This window comes from Gopherus evgoodei, chromosome 5 (genome assembly GCF_007399415.2).
Source record: "Gopherus evgoodei ecotype Sinaloan lineage chromosome 5, rGopEvg1_v1.p, whole genome shotgun sequence".
NCBI classification, from domain to species: Eukaryota; Metazoa; Chordata; order Testudines; family Testudinidae; genus Gopherus; species Gopherus evgoodei.
This window is the reverse complement of record NC_044326.1, coordinates 70,904,089-70,921,981: the sequence shown is the minus strand read 5'-3', so window position 1 is coordinate 70,921,981 and position 17,893 is coordinate 70,904,089. Positions and strand designations below refer to the sequence as shown.

The 17,893-nt window shown below is 39.4% G+C and overlaps 1 protein-coding gene across 3 annotated transcripts in view; it reads left to right on the top strand.

Moving 5' to 3' along the window:
* GALNTL6 (polypeptide N-acetylgalactosaminyltransferase like 6) overlaps positions 1 to 5,431 on the top strand; it is a 964,319-nt gene extending 958,888 nt beyond the window's left edge. For all 3 annotated transcript variants that reach the window (XM_030564387.1, XM_030564388.1, XM_030564389.1), the window contains exons 12-13: positions 41 to 190; positions 5,210 to 5,431. In XM_030564387.1, coding sequence (XP_030420247.1) covers positions 41 to 190; positions 5,210 to 5,377 — 318 coding nt within the window. In that variant the 3' untranslated portion in view covers positions 5,378 to 5,431. The remainder of the gene's footprint in view (positions 1 to 40; positions 191 to 5,209) is intronic.
* The last annotated feature ends 12,462 nt before the right edge of the window (positions 5,432 to 17,893 follow it).

Genomic DNA, 17,893 nt, shown 5'->3' with positions numbered 1-17,893 from the left:
CAAACAGCCATATATTATCATCTTGCCTGGTTTTTTGTAGCTCTTTACCTTTGGTTGGAGAGAAGACATCCGCCCCGGGGAACCTCTTCACACCAGAAAATTCTGCTTCGATGCCGTTTCGCACAGTAGCCCTGTCACACTGTATGACTGTCATGGCATGAAGGGTAACCAGCACTGGAGCCATAGGAAGGTTTGAGTCACCTTGGGTCATTTTCAGATATTCATATTATCATGAGTCTGTACTGAATTTGGAGAACAATGTGTTTGTCCAGTCAAAAGACATTAGTTTTAAAAACTGTTATGGTTTATTCCAGTTTAGCTTAAATGAGAATCTCTGTAGAGCATGTTTCTTTTAATATGTAGTAGGCATTTATGCACATTATGTACATTTGCAGCTACTTAGGTCAAAGTTAAATTAATACAGATTTGATCCAACACAGAGTGAGCCCCTTATTCCTTGAAAGATGCTTTACCATTTTGACACTTTAAGACGTGTGTCATTTTAACAAAGGCACCATAGAGAATATTTTTATTCTGTGTGACTGCAGCAAGAAATGCTGCTCATGAGTTAAATATTAATATTTTACTATACTTTAAAGAGTATTTGGCAGATAAATCTCACACACAAAAATTAACATTCAAAGCATTGTTGTAAGCCCACAAAAGAGAGGGAGTTTACAAATCAAGGGTAAGCAGTTTAGGTGTCCCTTTGATCTGCTGTTTCAACCCATTTTTATAAAGCACTAAAAATATGTGGTCATGAGCAAACTGTGTTCAGAGCAAACAGTGCCATAGTAATACTAACAGGATTTCAAATAAGATATTAACAAATTACTGACTTTGATTAACCCTTTCATTGTTGTAATCTGTGCAGTTTTCTTTGAAATGCTGAGGGATTCCTTCCCACCCGTCGATCACCTGCACATAACCACCATCCCCCGTGCTCCCAGATTTACTCAAACTGAGCATAAGGGCAAGGATTTGGATTTTACTACACATATCTCAGTAGCACTTTCTAGTCTGAGATGATGTATTCTAGTAAACTGAACTATAACCGTTAGAAATAGTTTAGCTACTGACATTTTCCTCGGGTGTCTAGTTATTGACCTTCGCCATTTAATCCAGTATTTACATTGCAAGCAGAGATGTGCCAAAGGGTTTTCCAGAAATGTGATATCTTTGAAACTGAGGTAGCATCTGTAATCCAGCTACACTATCTGAACCAGCTCCTCAGCTGGTGTAAATCAGAAGAGCACCACTGAAGTCAGTGGAGCTATGCCAATGTACACCAGCTGAATATCTCATTTTGTACCCCTATAATAATTCTTTCCTGCTTCAGATCCACTTCTAATTTATCTTTTTGCCTATCCAAGCTGCTAGAAAGAAGCTTTAACAACTTTAACACTTCATTAGTGCTTGGTGTACCAGTTACATGTGACAAAATGCAGCTCCGGAGCTGTCTTCTGTACCTGGTTCATCACTTTTGATGTGGACAGACTCCAGTAGAAAGCCAATGAAATAGTATCACTTTCAAAAACACTATAGTGTATGTCCCTTTAAGTCCGCTGTACTGCTTTGTTTTTGTTATCTAGAGGGATGAGATCTCATAAAAATTCTCAGGACAAGCCAAATGTTTACATCTGAATTAGAAATTCCTTGAAAATGTTTTTTATGATGAAAGTGCTGACAATCTTAACCATAATACAAACCTGGTGGCAGTCTATCTTCTTAATTGCCATAGCTGCACAAGTGCCTCTGGTTTGGCTACATAACTTCAAAACAAGGATTTGCTGACATTGCAAAACTAATGGTTAAATATATTCCCCTTGCTCAGGTCTAAGCTGATTTCTCAGCTGAGCTTGACTGTGTATTAAATAGTTTTTGATTGCCTCACATCAGATATAGGTCAGATCTATACTAGAAACTTTTGCCAATGTAAGTGTACCAGCAAAACCCCTCCTAATGTAGATGCAAGTTATACCAGCAAAAAGTGCTTACACTAGTTTCCCGAAGGAATAAGCTAGACCACCAAAAGCACTTCTATGCTGGTATAACTGTATCTGCACTAGGGCTTCTGCTGGCATGTAAATATCTCCAAAGAAGCAAACCTCTAACCAATGTTACTATGCTGGCAAATGTTCGAACATAGGTCTGGCTGTACATTTTTTACAAGCGTCTATTAATTTTAAACTAATGGTGCAAAAGTATCCATAAGAATAATAGTCTATAGGTAGGCAACAAACTGCCCCTTTTCATAAACAAAGACCACATCTGTTACTCTGCTCCACCTCATGCCTACCCACCCCTACACCTTCTTAGTGATCACATGGAATTCTTATTTTTAATTCTTCTCATGTCACGTAAAGTACTCTAGTTTTTGTCATTAATCTTATAAAATGCTCAGAAGAAGCAAATTTTGCCATGTTTCCATATTAGCCAATCCCTTTCATTTTCCATTTCTCCCAGTAAAGGGACCTGCCCTCAATTTTTATTTTAGCATCACTCCAGATGGTTTGAGTCTGATAAAGCATGATTCAATTTATCCACTCTAACTCTTTTATTGCCATTTGTAGAGCTTCTATGAGTATCTAAGTGGGGACGGATTTAGTAGATTTAAAAAAAACAAAGCCAGTTGTGAAAGACCAGTTTAATTATACTATAATTTTACTCTAAGGGTAGTGATTAGGAAAGATGCTAGATTTACAACATCAGAAACTAAAGTTCTCTATCCAGAAAGCAGGTACAAAGAGCATTTTGCTCAACTGCCTGACAGAGGCGCAGGGACAAACTGTCAGAGGAATTCTCTCACCATGTACATTAGGCCCTCAGCTTCTTCTCTGATACTGTTAATGGGTGTATCATTCTTATGGAGGTTTTTATCATGAGGACACCTGTCTGGGAGAAACTGTGCTGAGACTCCCACCTCCTGTTAAATAAACTACTGCAGACATCCAAGGATAATGACTTTCAGTCACTACTGACCTTGGCTGTAGTTAAAGAAGAAGTGAAAGGTAATGAGACATCGAACCAATTACTTGAGCAGTCCAGGGCTGCTAGTATATCCATTATCTTATGGAAAAGGTTTTCTTTCTAAAATAATATTCAGACTTGCCCACATGCAGAGAAAAAAATCTCATTTCTCTTCCCTGACAGAACTGAAATCTACAGGAGGATTTCTTGTGGCTTTTTATGCTGGCTGTGAAGGACGATTTATACCTATGTCTCTCTGGCTCCAAGTGGAAAATTATGCTTTACAGCACAAACTACTGCTACCCCTTATGGTCCTGATTCCATTTCCATTGAAATCCATGACCCAGTAATAATTAAACCTTAGGCCAGAGAAAACTAGAGATGAGAATGGATAAATGTTTGTTAAGAAACCAAGAAGTTTTTCAGAGTAATAAAAAAACTGTTCTTAAAGGGATACTGTCTGCTTTCTAATTACAAAAACTTGTAAAAGGAAAACAGCAACCTAATGAATCCAAAAATTTGCACTACAGGTGCTAATCCAGAAGTGCACAGGCTTTCTTTGGGAAGGCAGCAGTGCTCTTGAATAGCACATTTCTCCTGCTGGAACAGTTTGTTTTCTGCTTGTGTACAACCAGGGTATTTCAGTTTCCAAGGATCCTGATGTCTCAAAGCACAGAGGACCAGACTCTGGTTGGCCCTTGTGCAAAACGTTAGGAAGGATGTAAGAAGTCTTCCACTCCCTAGACGCCAGAGCAGGGGCCAGTTACATTCACAGTCACAGCGCTCTCCTGGGTGCAGGGACTTCTTGGCACTAGCACTAGCTGCCACAGAGAAGGCAAGGAGGGGCAATCTCCACACCCCTTTAGCCCTTACCGCTAGAGCTGGTCAACCACAAAAAGAAGGGCACACCTGCACAAGGGTGTCTCATGTTCTCATTGGGCAGCATGGCTCTGCACCCGTCCCTCCTTAGGGCACTACTTTAATAGCACAGCCTAGCCCTGAAAGACCAACATTCTTGCAAATTGAAATATTCTGCCAGCTCACACAAATGGAATGGACAGGCAGAGGTGAGGAAAGCAAGGGTAGGAGCCTGCATATGAGTGATCCAGATAAAGCCTATGGTCCAATTTAGCCCTGTCAGCAGTGACAGAGTTGTATTCAGCTGCCAGCTTTGGGGAGTGATGATATGTGAGGTGAGAAGCCTCAAAAAGGCCAGAAGAACAGAACTGGGACTTGCACTTTTGTATTTGGTCTGTCTGTTGCAGGTACTGAAAATAGAAATAGGTCAGACTAAATTACAGGAAGCTTTTCTTGTTTGTCTCTTACTCTCTTTCTCGCCTTCTACTCTGTGGCTATGCAAATGTTCACATCCTGGATTAGTATCAAATGTTGGCAGGGTCATGCCTGGCACAGAGGGGGAAAACCTGGATATGTTTACTAGGGATTATCTGAAATGTTATTTCAACAGCTAGCGTAAGTGTATTGTACAGCCATCGGAAACTTTTCAGCTATCTAATCACCCACACACACCACACAAAATCCAAATACATTAGAACTTTCCAACCCTCAAATATTAGCACCCAGTGGATATTTTCTTCCTTACCTAAGATTCAAATTCAATGTTAGTCTTCAGTGTTCTCTAACAAGTGATGCAGCTGGTATTTATACAGATGTAAATCAAACTGTATGGGACTGTGCTTGCATTATTTTACAGTGCAGTCCTGATTTTACCAAACTCCAGCTAACCAAAACTCCCAGTTAATAATAAATATCCATTTTTGTTTTCTAAGCACTTAACAAATATTAATGCTAACAAAACTTCCATAAGGCAGGGAAGCAAATACTATCATCTCCTTTTTACAAGTGGGGAAAGTGAGGGAGAGCATTTAAGTGACTTGTCCAACCAATGCCACATGGAGTCTGTGTCAGATGTATACAGAAAGCACATCATTAAGAGTCTCATGAAGCTGGAAAGATAGGAAACTAGATCACTGCTTATTGCCATTTGTCTCTGTGCTTTTATTCTCTAAGATAAGACAAACACTTTTTGTCCTAAGAAATCATTCAGCTATCTATATCTCGCCAATTATCTATATCTCTCCAGATTATTGCTCAGAGAATATCTATAGAAAACTAAATAATCTCAACTAGGGTTGTGTTTATCCAAGTTCTAGCAAATGAGAACACTTTTAATCACTTGGCATTTACTACTTAATTCTATTTTTTCTCATTCTCATAGGACAAAACTATGTTCCATCCGGTAAGCAACAGCTGTATAGATTGCAACCCAGCTGAGAAGAAGATTTTCATGAACAGATGTGATCCTTTATCTGAAACTCAGCAGTGGATTTTTGAACATATTAATATGACTGTTTTAGAAAAATTTAACGGCAAGGCCAGTTCCTAGGGAAAAATACAGATTACATACAGATTGCAAACTACATTTTGGCCAGCATCTGGGTCGAAGGAGTCAGGAATTAAATTTCCTAGATCCAGCAAGTCTTTTCTGAGGATTAATCAAATACCATGGCAAAGGCCAATGGGCTGTCATTGTGGATGTACAGTATCTGAAGAACTTGGCTGAGAGCCTCACCAGATGCTGCTGAGAACTTCAGGCTGACAATTCCCTTGCTGGCCAAGGGAAAACTTTATTTAAAAAACTTTTCAAAACATTCTGAGTTAATAAATTGAAACAAAACTCTAGAGTTTCTCAGGTCAAATCCTGCTGTAGTGAGTAGTTATGAATGGATGCTATTGGAGTGGGTATATGGTGTGCATGACTGCTATGGGAATCTGCAGAAATCACAGGTTAAGAACTAACCCACACTGGCGGAATGCTAACAGTCCCCCAGCACTCCAGACAAACTATATGATCTGGTGTCATTCTTTTAGTAAAGGTTAGGTTAAGCAGAATTAACCCCCAGATTGCTGATGATGATTTTAAACACTTCCCCATTACATTCCTTTCATTACCAAAATAGGAATGGTAGAAATATAAGGGTTTAGAATTATGTTGTAATGAAGCATGAAATAGACTTCTAAGGTTTCAAAAGTCCCATTTCTCCTCAGCATTTGGGGAAAAAAAAAAGTCCATCAAAGCAATTACATCAGATTTCCATATATGATACAACCTACCTAACACTCATCAACTATGAATCAAATCCAGCCTTCATTTAGATTAAAGGCCAAAAGATTAACAAGGCTACCAAATCTTTAAGTCATTCAATAGCAGGTATATGCACCAATAATAGCAGCACAATGCGAGGTTTGCAGAAAAGATTTCCCCTGGAAATCTATATTTACTTTTCCAGTATTTTAATTAAAACTAACATTGCTTTAAATCAAATCAAAATATTCAGAGACATAAGAGGCATCATGAGTGACAGGCTAATTATTAATTGGAAGTCATAGAGAATTATAGCCAAATAAGCACTGGTACACTGGCATCAGCTAAAAAGTGTTGGCTCCCTGCAGTGCAGCTTACAAGATCCTGCAGGAATTATAAGAGTTTTAGGGAGAGGGGGTGTTTTTGTTTTTTTGCAAGGAAGTGGGGAGTCCTTTTAAACTAGTTAGCTCTTTTGCAGAGAACTTGATGAAATCATTTTAAAAACCGTGACTGTGCCACAGTTTTCAGCTAAGGCATTGTAAATTTCTGGATGGGGCAGTTAAGAAATGAAAACCAAGTAAAAAATTCAAAAAAGTTCAGTATTTTCACCTTTTTAGTAGCATAAACAAAACTATCCAACCCACCACAGAATTTTCTTGCACTGATTATCGTTGTGGCATACAGTGTCCATCAGCTCTTACATATTTTTGGCATGGTCGGAGGAGAGTTAGTGGGTTAAAAATTTGTTTTGAGAGGCCTGTTCTTCCTCAGTGGAAATCAGTGAGTACCAATGTGGGCCATAGTAGAGAGTTCTGGAATTTCTAAAATTAAGAGCACATTTTAATGACCTAGTTTTACTTGAAACCTGAACCAACAGATAAAAGCAAGGTGAATGCAGACATTAAAGCCTACAAGAGATGGCTGTAATAGCACTTTCAAAAATATGTATGAAATTAATCTGAAAACTTTGTATTATGTTGCTAGAAATGTGGCCAGCTAACCAAAATGTTCATATTTAAACTGTCAGTTGAAGGTGATTTTGTTTTGTTTATTGCTCTTTCAGCTGTATCTGTGATGATGACTGTTATCCACACTTGTGTGCTGTTTGTGACTATAGCTTCCTAACCTTAGGTCACAGGCACATTTTAGGAGACGCATGTCAAATCTGGAGCCTTCAGGATGTATGTCCTGAAAAATCAATTGTATGAATTACAACTGTATGTTGGAGAATTGCAGCAAGTGAGTAAAGACCTATTTCAAATATTCAAGGAGCAATCTGTCTGTAGAGTTAAACTATTCCCATTATGTCTTTAAATATGTTACTGTTCAGACTTAATTTGAGACTCACTACACTGCAGCATAGAAGACAAGACCCCAGATTTTAACCTTAGGGTCTCTTACACCTGAGCCCAGGAGAGGTTGGTGTTAATCTGAGTTTTCATCAGAAAGGGGTTTGGGGTTTTTGTTTTTTGTTTTTTTTTTTAATATAGCTACCTGTAGTTAGACCCTGACTGGTCATTACAGACTGTCAGCCCTCTCAGCTGCAGGACTCATAGCACAATTTATTTGCATCTTGAGCATGAGGAAAGAGGATTTGAAAATAGAAGAAAAATTGATGTCTAAAGCGTAAATGTGAAAATGAAATTCCCAGGATATCTATTTGGACTTGCCCCAAACCCTCAAAGCCATGGTATCAATAGTGTATGTCTGAGGTAAAAGGGTCAAAGGAGAACTGCTCTAAATGCTCCAGCACACCTGGCTAAACAATGCATTGCACAGCTTATAGCATTCAGTGTATGAATGTATCCTAATCATCTGATGTTTAAAATATTTAAAGGGCACTAGACTGCTGTTTTGGCAAAGACATTCTATGCCTCTTCCAGGTGCTCAATATTGTTCTGGCTCTAAACCAGTGGTTCCCAAACCTGTTCTGCCACTTGTGCAGGGAAAGCCCCTGATAGGCCAGGCCAGTTTGTTTACCTGCCTCGTTTACCTGCCGCGTCCACAGGTTCGGCCGATCGCGGCTCCCAATGGCCACGGTTTGCTGCTCCAGGCCACTCCTTCACCAAAAAGCTTAAGTTAGGCATAAATTGTCATCTGCAGCTGAGAGATTTTGAGGCATGAAGTTAAACTGAGAGTCAAATCCTGCCTTGAATACCTAGAAAAGCCTTCCATGGATCTCAATAGAGTTCCATGGTGATTTTATGTGTAGAAATTCTACAAATCTTCCCACAGCCATATCCCCTCCACCACCACCCCGAAAACCTGCACAGCTCAAAAGGCAGAATGAAAAATAAATTCTGCGTCCTTTATTGCATGCAGAGAATCTGCTGAATTGTTCAGCATCAGCCTTATTTCTCCAGAATGGCAGATTTTGGTCCTTTGAGAACTCCCACTAAACATGTAATTTAATTTTTTTTTAATCTGATCAAATGTTTCATTTCTCTATATCTTATACAAAATTCTTAAAAAGCACTATTTAGAGTTCTACATATAATGAGTTTCAGTGGAGTTATGCCAGTTTACACCAACTGATGAACTATCCCTACATTTTTTCTGTTTCTAAAAACATAGGGGGTTGGGAGGAGAGATTCTATTTACATGGTCATGAAAATAAAATCTTTATTTTATAAGAGTTTGTCAGCTCCTGCTGTTCATTCTTCACTTTAAGGTTATTAGATCTATTTGTGACATCAAAAGTAATTGCTGCAGAAATTATAATGTAACAAAGGAATAGAACCTTAACCAGAGAAAATGGAGTAAGCAACTGGTCCACCTAAAACTCTTAAGAAAGCAAGGTCTTGTTTTCATGCAAATATTTCAAGTCATGGAATAACAAAGGTGGGGTGGGTGGCAAAATAAAGTCATGTCAGCACAGCTATTTCTAAACAGAATTATTTTCAAATGTTTCCAGGAGGCATCAGCAGCTCTTTAATCTGTCAGAATGATTGACATGTCAGAGAAGTAATCTTGCTGAAAAAGTCCTGACGTTGTGACAAGATTTCACTTCTTATTAGCAGTGATTTGTTTTGAGGCAATGCTTTCAGCAATCCCACTCTGATACAATGAGTAAGGGTGTTCAACAGCATAACGTAATGCGTATTTCTATATCTGAATAAGGTCAGTTTATGGCCAAAATGCTCCTTAAATATTGAAATAAATGTTTAGTCTTCAGAACTGTTCATCATGATAAAGAGATCTCAGTTTAAAAGAAAATGGGCATGCATTTCTTAACCCAGTATGTGCTTACATTCCATTGACCTAAGTGAAATTCTGGGGCCATGGAAAACTAGTAGCAAAAGGTCCAAACTAGCTCAGTGAAATGAATTTAGTGGTCTCAGTCCTTTTCACAAAGGATAGGTGTTCCCATCGCAGCTGATGCCAGTTTGCATTCTTGTTGGCAGTCTCAGCAGAAGCTGAAGACTAAAAAAGATGGAGACTTCATTACGCTTTCATCTTAGCCAGTTAGATCAGGGTTGAGGCACGTTAGCAGGGCAGTATTAGGTTTGCACAGCTGCTACCACTCATGCTATACTTCTGTCATCCAGCATTTTATGTGAACATGCAAAATCCGCATTAGATCAGAAAATTAAAAAGAAAAAATATATATTTTAATATCAGTCAAGGTGGCTATATAAACCACTTCATAGCCTTCAAACTGAAAAACTGACCTGAGGCAATTTGGTGATGAGTACTAGACATATACAGCTCATGAACTGCTCACAAAGTAGAGGCTGGCTAGGACTGAACTAGGAAACCTGACTTACCTAGCTGGCCCACAAATCTGTGCTGTATCTGTTGGTTCAAAGAGCACAAGATCCCCAGAATTGGTTTTGTACATCATTTTTGAGAGCTCATCTTCTCTGAAACAAAGAATGAGCTTCCATAAATGATCTCACAGTATAAGCCAATGAGGAGTTGCAATAATATTTAAGGTAATGGCTGCTGGTGGAGATGCAGGTTTAACAGGAAGAATACCTGGCACCTCTGCACAGAGCAGTCAAAGGTTCATGAGACTTCTTGTTCCCAAACAAAAGTCCTCACCTGGAAAAACTTTGAATGAGTAAGTAATATGGCTACCTTAGTTGTTCTACCCTATGCAGTATTTTCTAATTACAAGTTGTACTCTGGATCTGAATCAGAGTTTGGTACCTCTGTAGCTGATGGCATTATTTTTAACCAACTCTGTCCTCCTTGTAACTGTCATAGAGGAGTATTTGTAACCTTATGGTTTTACCACTGAGAGTGTTCTGTGTGCACAATACCCAAGAAAATGATTTAAGCAAGAAAAAGCAACTTTGTCATTCAAAATGTTAAATTGAATACTAACGAACTTTTAGCTGGAGATAAATTGAAAAACATTTCAGGTGTTTCCCAAATTCTGTATTGTTCAGAGGACACTGTTGAAGGTGTATATTTTCGCACTACATTCATACAGTAAGCTTGCCAGGCATCAATAATACCAGTACTATCACCCAGTGAAGTGAAACTTCCAAATATTATGTGGCAGCGCTCTGCATGCTGATTGGCTGACACTGTGATTTTAATAGAGAAAGTATCTCCTTCCATGGATGGTACTTGAATGAAGAGCTTTCTGCCATGATGGTTAGGTATGTCAGAGACCTTTGGTGACATCTGTCTAGCTACCTTAGATAGTTATATTTATTATTTGTACTTGGCATCTCCCTGTGCAGATAAAAAAGTAGTTCTTGCCCCAAAGAGCTTACAATCTAATTTCAAACAATGATGGAATGAAGACAATAGAATGAGGGTACTGAAGAAAGGACAGGCTAAAGCACTAGGACTATGTGTAAAAGCAGCAAAGAATCCATGCATCTGAGGAAGTGGGTATTCACCCACGAAAGCTCATGCTCCAAAACGTCTGTTAGTCTATAAGGTGCCACAGGATTCTTTGCTGCTTTTACAGATCCAGACTAACACGGCTACCCTCTGATACTAGGACTATGTGGTGATTCAGCAATGGTATGTGCAGAGCACAGTGAAACAGGTTTTTTTTTTCAATTATGTATATAAATGTGTTTAATGATTAATTGTAGGCATCCTGGTAGAAGTGAATCTTTTTTGGGGGGAGGGGGGGAAGGAACGAGGAGAAGTAAAATGGCCTTGTGGACTGAGCCAAGGATGTTCCATGTGTTGCAAGTGACATGGGAAAAGGGCACAGTGATGGTTGTTAGAGAAGCAGAAACAGACTGGGTACTGAGGCTGGCATAATGGGGGGGAGGTGTAAAGAGAGGTGTGATGAGTCAGTGTTAGATAAGTGATGCCAGTATCTAAGAGACATTTGCAATTGGATGCAAAACTTGGTTCTCAGTAACCTCAGTCCTATTCCTGAATCTTTTTTTTAAAAATTTGAGCCCATGACTCCCCAGCTTGAAAGAATCACAGACAGACAAATGTCCAGTCTGTCTGCTTCTGAACCCTGGGCATCCCCATTTGTACAATACAATATTAGATACAATTTGCCTTGAAATCCCAAATAACACTAAAACTAAAATAAAAACAATGGTCTGGGCTACAAGAGAGAGCAGAGATCTACTAGGTCTATGATTGATTCAGTAAAAAATTCCTAGAGCATGTTTTCTTTTTGGTTTTTTTTAGAAAAACATCCAAACAATTAAAAAATTGTCAGTGATGGAGAATCCACCAAGGCCCTTGGTAAACTGTTCCAGTGGTAAATTATTCTCACTATTAAAAATGTATATGTTATTTCCAGTCTGAATATGGCTAACTTCAACTTCCAGTCACTGGATCATGTTGTAACTTTTTCTGCTAGACTGAAGAGTCCATTATTAAATAATTGTTCCCCATCTGGGCACTTATAGACTGTAATCGAGTCAACCCATAACCTTGTCTTTGTTAAACTAAATAGCTTGAGCTCTTTGAGCCTATTACACTAAGGCAGGTTTTCTAATCCTTTAATCATTCTTGTGGCTCTTCTCTGAACCCTCTGCAATTTATCAACATCCTTCTTCAATTGTGGGCACCAGAAATTGACAGAGTCTTCCAGAAGCAGTTACATCAGTGCCAAATACAGAGGTAAAATAACTTCTCTACTTGTACTTGAGATTCCCCTATTTATGCATCCCAGGATTGCACCGTTTTGGCCACAGCATTGCACTCAGAGGTCATGTTCAGCTGATTATCCACAACAAGCTCCATATCTTTTCAGAGTCGCTGCTTCCCAGGATAGAATCTCTCATCATGTAAGTATGGTCTATAATCTTTGTTCCTAGATGTATAGATTTAAATTTAGCCCTATTAAAAGACAGTTTCCTTGCATCTAGTTTACCAAATGATCCAGATTGCTCTGGATCAGTGACCTGTCCTCTTCATTATCTACCACTCCATTTTTTGTCATCTGCAAATTTTATCAGTGATTATTTTAAGTTTTCTTCCAGCTCCAGTATAAAAATTTTCACTAGTGTATGGCCAAGAACCAGTCTCAGTGGGACCCCACTATAAACACACCCATTTGATGATGTTTCCATGTTTACAGTTACACATTTTGACACTATCCACCAGCCAGCTTTTAATCCATTTAAAGTGACATGTTAATTTTATATCCTTCTAAGTTTTTAATAAAAAATTCATGCAATACCAAGTCAAATGCTTTATAGAAGTCTCTTATATCAACTCTATTACATTTATCAACTAAACCTGTAATATCATGGGAAAAAAATACCAAGTTAATTTGACAGGATGTATTTTTCTATAAACCCATGTTAATTGGCATTAATTATATTTATCAATCAAGTTCTGTATTTGCTACTCCATTATCTTGCCCGGGATCAATTATTAGTTTGCCCAGGCCTGTAATTTCCTGAGCCATCCTGTTTACCCTTCTTAAAAATACTGACATAACATTAGCTTTCTTCCTGTCTTCTGGAATGTCCTCAATATTCCAAGACTTACTGAAAATCAACATTAATGGTCCAGCAGGCTCCTTAGCAAGCTCTCTTAAAACTCTTGGAAGCAGGTTATCTAGAGTGGCTGATTTTAAAATGTCTAACTTTTAGTAGCTGCTATTTAACATCTTCCTGAGATACGAGTAGAATTGAGTTTTATCATAAAATATGACTACATCATCTGTTTTTCTCAAACACAGAACAGAAATATTTATTACACACAATAATGCCTTTTCTGCATTACTGCTAATTCTTATATTTCCATCTTGTAATGGACAAATTTCAAATATCCTGAAACATCTCCTCCTTATTGTCCTTAACTCTGCTGGTCATTAATCTCTCTTTGTGTCCCTTTGTTTCCCTTATCAATTTTCTACAGTTCCTAGCTTCTGATTTATATTCAACAATATCAACTTCCCCTTTCTTCCATTTGTTATATATTTTTATTTTTTATAGATGCCTTCACTTCCCCTCTAACCAGATGAGTTTGTAATCAAGATGGTTTTCTTCCTCAACTGTGGGATTGTGGCTTTTGGGGCATCAAGTAACGAGTTCTTAGATAATTCCCAATCATCACTCACATTTTTCTGATTAAATTCTTCCCAGTTGATGTGGCTCATAATTATTTTCAGCTTTGTGAAATTGCTCCTTTTAAAGCACCAAGTATCTCTCTCTCACTGGCCTAGACTTTATAAATATGATCAAGTCATGATCACTTGTACCTAAATTACCATTAATTTTTAGTTCTGTGATCAGTTCCTCTTTATCCTTCAAGAAGAAGTCTTGTATAGAATTTCTCTGTGTCGGGTGAAACACTTTTTTGAGTTTGAAATTTGTTAGCTATAATATTTAGAAATTCCAAGGATATTTTACTACTGGCAGCATGAAATCTCCAGCATATGTCCCTCAAATTGAAGTCCATTATAATCTCGCAGCTTTTTCCCCTTATACATTATACATAGGCTAACCTTTGAAATATAGGGAGAAGGACCTCCCTTTATTTCAAAGCTCAACCACTGGAAACTTGGGTGCTTATTCATGTCAAACCTTCTATAACTAGTCCATCACTAATCTGCAGGAACAGATAGGTAACCAGTATTTTTCAACAGGTTCATTTTTAGAATGACGAGAGCAATTGTAGAGTCCAAAATACACTAATGACAAAATGTATCAAAAGTAAAACTAAAGTGGTGATTTGTTGGGTGACCAATCCAGCACTGAGTTTTGACTTTGTGGGTATGTGTTGCAAATCAAATAGACTAAAGCAGGACACTGGGCTCAACGCTCTCATCTCAACTTAAAATAAAAGGTTTATCTCTGAAAGCAGTTTGCATCGCAGGCTTTTCTAGATGGAGAAAAAACAGTACCCATGCATTACAGGAGCCGCCAATCCAGATCACTACCAAGTAGCACTGCCACTTGCTATCCAGGGGCAAGATTATGCAAGTTTCTCTCTAGGCATTCTCTTTAGCCCTTTAAAAGTCAGCTGGTGTCTTCATCCCCAGTCTTCCTTCTCCAGCATCAAAACTTCCAGCATTTGCACTCTAGATATTCCGTCCCCCACCCCCAACTATTCTCTTTCTTATTTCCTGCTTTGCCTTTGCCTTCTTTGTCTCCCAGCCTTCACCCTTCCTGCTTGCCAGGAACTATGGTCCCCCATCTTCCTTCTCTTAGCAGGATAAAGGAAAGTTTCTTCAGGGTAATACGACTAAAGTCACTTTGATCTCTCTCTGATTGGATCAGCATCTGGCAGCTTGCCATCAGCTTCATGGACCACAGGCCTATGCCCACAGGGGAACTTAACATGGTGCCACTTGCTGCACTAGCCAGTAACCCACCACAGCAGTTGAGCTCAGGGCTCCCATCCTTCAAACTCAATCTTTCTGCAGAGTCTGACAGAGAAAAAGTTCCCAGCCTAGCAGGACAAATTAACCTTGCAGAGTCAACACAGTTATGAGAGACTGAGTTGGATGCTTTTCCATCTTGTGTATTATAAACAGAATTGTATTAAATTCCAATAAGACACACCTGTGAAAATATGTTGAAGTGTTATATAAGTGTAACTGAAGTGACTATGTATAACACAATGAAGAGTGTGTTATAAGTACCGCTCTGTGCTGATCTTCAGAGGATAGGAATCTGTCACAACCCCACTTATAGCTCCTTAGCTCAAGATGTAGCTGCTCGTGATTTTAGTTCTGGATGTCCCAAGTTGTCTGCCAAGATGGTGGCTGTCGCAGATGCACAGGAAAGAAAGAACTCAGCTTGACTCCCAGAACTCAAGCTGAATTTGCAGAGCTGGCAGCTAAAATCACTGGAATGCAGCCAACAGAGAACTTCACTGCCATTTCTACAAAGTCTTTTACGTCTAACTGCCCTACATGAACGGAAGCTTTGTCCACTGAAAGAACTCATATGATGTCCAAAAAAGAAAGATTCCCCACAGTAGGTTAAGAGGTCTCTCAGATCTCACAGACTAATTTCAAGGACTGGCCTCCAAGATCTTGGTTTCTTGCCTTCTTACCGTGTAACTCTCCAAGTCATAGCTAGGTATCTCCACAAAGGTCCAGTTCTCTGTCTGTACCTGCCAAGGTAGTCTTTATAACTGAGAGGTTGGCAGAGTTTAATTGGGATTCTTTTGGCTATTCCCCAATATTATAGAGATTCTCTTCACATCCAATAAAGCTTTGACCATATGAACCTATTGATCAGTGTGGGGAGTTTTCTTCCAGGAGTTCAAGTCCATGGGTTTCTATCCTCTCAAAACTTTTATAAATTCCTTTCATTATTTCCTTTAGGATGGGTTCATCTTTGGACTGATACATTTCCATGTAGATACAAACGTCAGCCCTCAATGCTCTATTCTTAACCAGATATCTGGATAATTTGCAATCCCATTCCTTAATTACTTAAAGTAATCTAGCACCTCCACTGAATTTACCAGGCATCTAGTGACAAAATGGAGCCTTGGTGTAGGGTTTAAAGCCCTCTTTGAACCTCTGAAAGCTTCATTTACTTTCTTACAATCGAAATGACCTATGTAATAGCCATCTTCTCTTCCAGACATATCAGTGAGGTAGACACACTTTCCTGCAAGGATCCTTTTCTTCCATTCTTCTAGGACCGTACACCACGCTACTCCTGAGTGTACCCACAAGGTTTGCTATTTCACATCACCCAAAACCGATATTCTCTGGAGATTTAAGTATCCAATTGACTTTTAAAAGGAGAGGAGATATCTTGAGAGAAATTTACATATTCCTACTCCAGTGAGCAAGTAGGCAATGCTAGCCACTGGCAATCTACATTGATTATGACCAATTAACAGGTAAGACAAAGTTATCCAAATCCATGGGAGTTGACAGTACAATAAATGATTACTGTATTTTGTTAAATCTTTCTGAAATTATGGGAAAATGTTATTTTTCAAGTGTGTGCATTTAAGGTGGTATATACACTGGACTCTGACCAATAATATATACTTTATAATGAATAAAATGTAAGCATACATTCTGTGCTGACTAGACTGAAATAGTTGGCTTAGATCTTAATTAATCATGGCTGTAGAAGCTATGATAAACTTAATGCATTAAAAAAAATTTCAGTGTCAACCCTAAAGGATTTACAGAGAGCACATGCCTGTAAATTACTCGACTGTAATGCAGATCTTGAAATATGGAATAAAAATTGTTCACTTGTCCCTGTGTTTTATATTCAATTGTATTAAGTTATGGGACACAAAAGGAAAAGATGGTTAAAGTACTGTCTCCAAAAAATTACCTTGATTTGAATTAATAAATACCTCTCAGAAATCACAGTATTTATTTTTTCAATTGGCCTTGTATACATTGCTACAGGGGTTCTCAACAAAATTTCTGGTGGCCTCGGACTGTGGCCATCAACTATTGCTGGTGGCTGCACTGACAATTTTTCCTAAAATACTTAATTAACTTTAGGAAAAACAAATAAATATGCACATATACACATCCAAATCATTGTAATTTATTCATGTGGGGGGGGGGTTCAGATTCAGTAATAAAAATAATTTACAGTTCTCTTTTCTTTACTGGACCTAAACAGAACAGAAACACAAATAAGGTGCTTTGCATGTTCCTGTCTTTTTTTGTTGTTGTTTCTTTTGCTTTTTTGGCTGCACTTTTTTTCCCCCCCTAAGACTTGCTAGATCAGGGATGGGCAAACTATAGCCCAGGGGCTACATCCGGCCCTTCAGACGTTTTAATCCAGCCCTCGAGCTCCCACTGCGGAGCAGAGTCTGGGGCTTGTTGCACTCCAGCTGGGGCGCAGGGTCGGGGACTTGTCCTGCTCCAGCGAGGTCGGGGATTTGCCCTTCCCTGCGTGGCCTCAAGAAGCAGCAGCATGTTCCCGCTCCAGCTCCTATGCATAAGGCCAGCCAAAGGGCTCCACACCCCACCCCAAGTGCTACCCCCACAGCTCCCATTGGCCAGGAACCACGGCCAATGGGAGCTGCAGGGGCAGCACCAGTGGATAGGGCAGGGCCCAGAGGTGCCTGGCCGCATGTCTGTGTAGGAGGGGGAACGTGCCATTGCTTCCAGGAGCTGTGTGAGGTAAGTGCTGCCCAGAGCCTGCACCTCAACCTCCTCCCATGCCCCAACCCCCCTGCGCCAGTCCTGATCCCCCTTCTGCCCTCTGAACCTCTCAGTCCCAGCCTGGAGCACCCTCCTGCACCCCCAAACCTCCAGCCCCACCCCAGAGCCTGTTCCCCCAGCAAGAGCCCTCACCCCCTCCTGCACCCCAACCCCCAATTTCATGAGCATTCATAGCGTGCCATACAATGTCAATACCCAGATGTGGCCTTTGGGCCAAAATGTTTGCCCATGCCTGTGCTAGATGGTAAGTCTTCTGCTGTGAA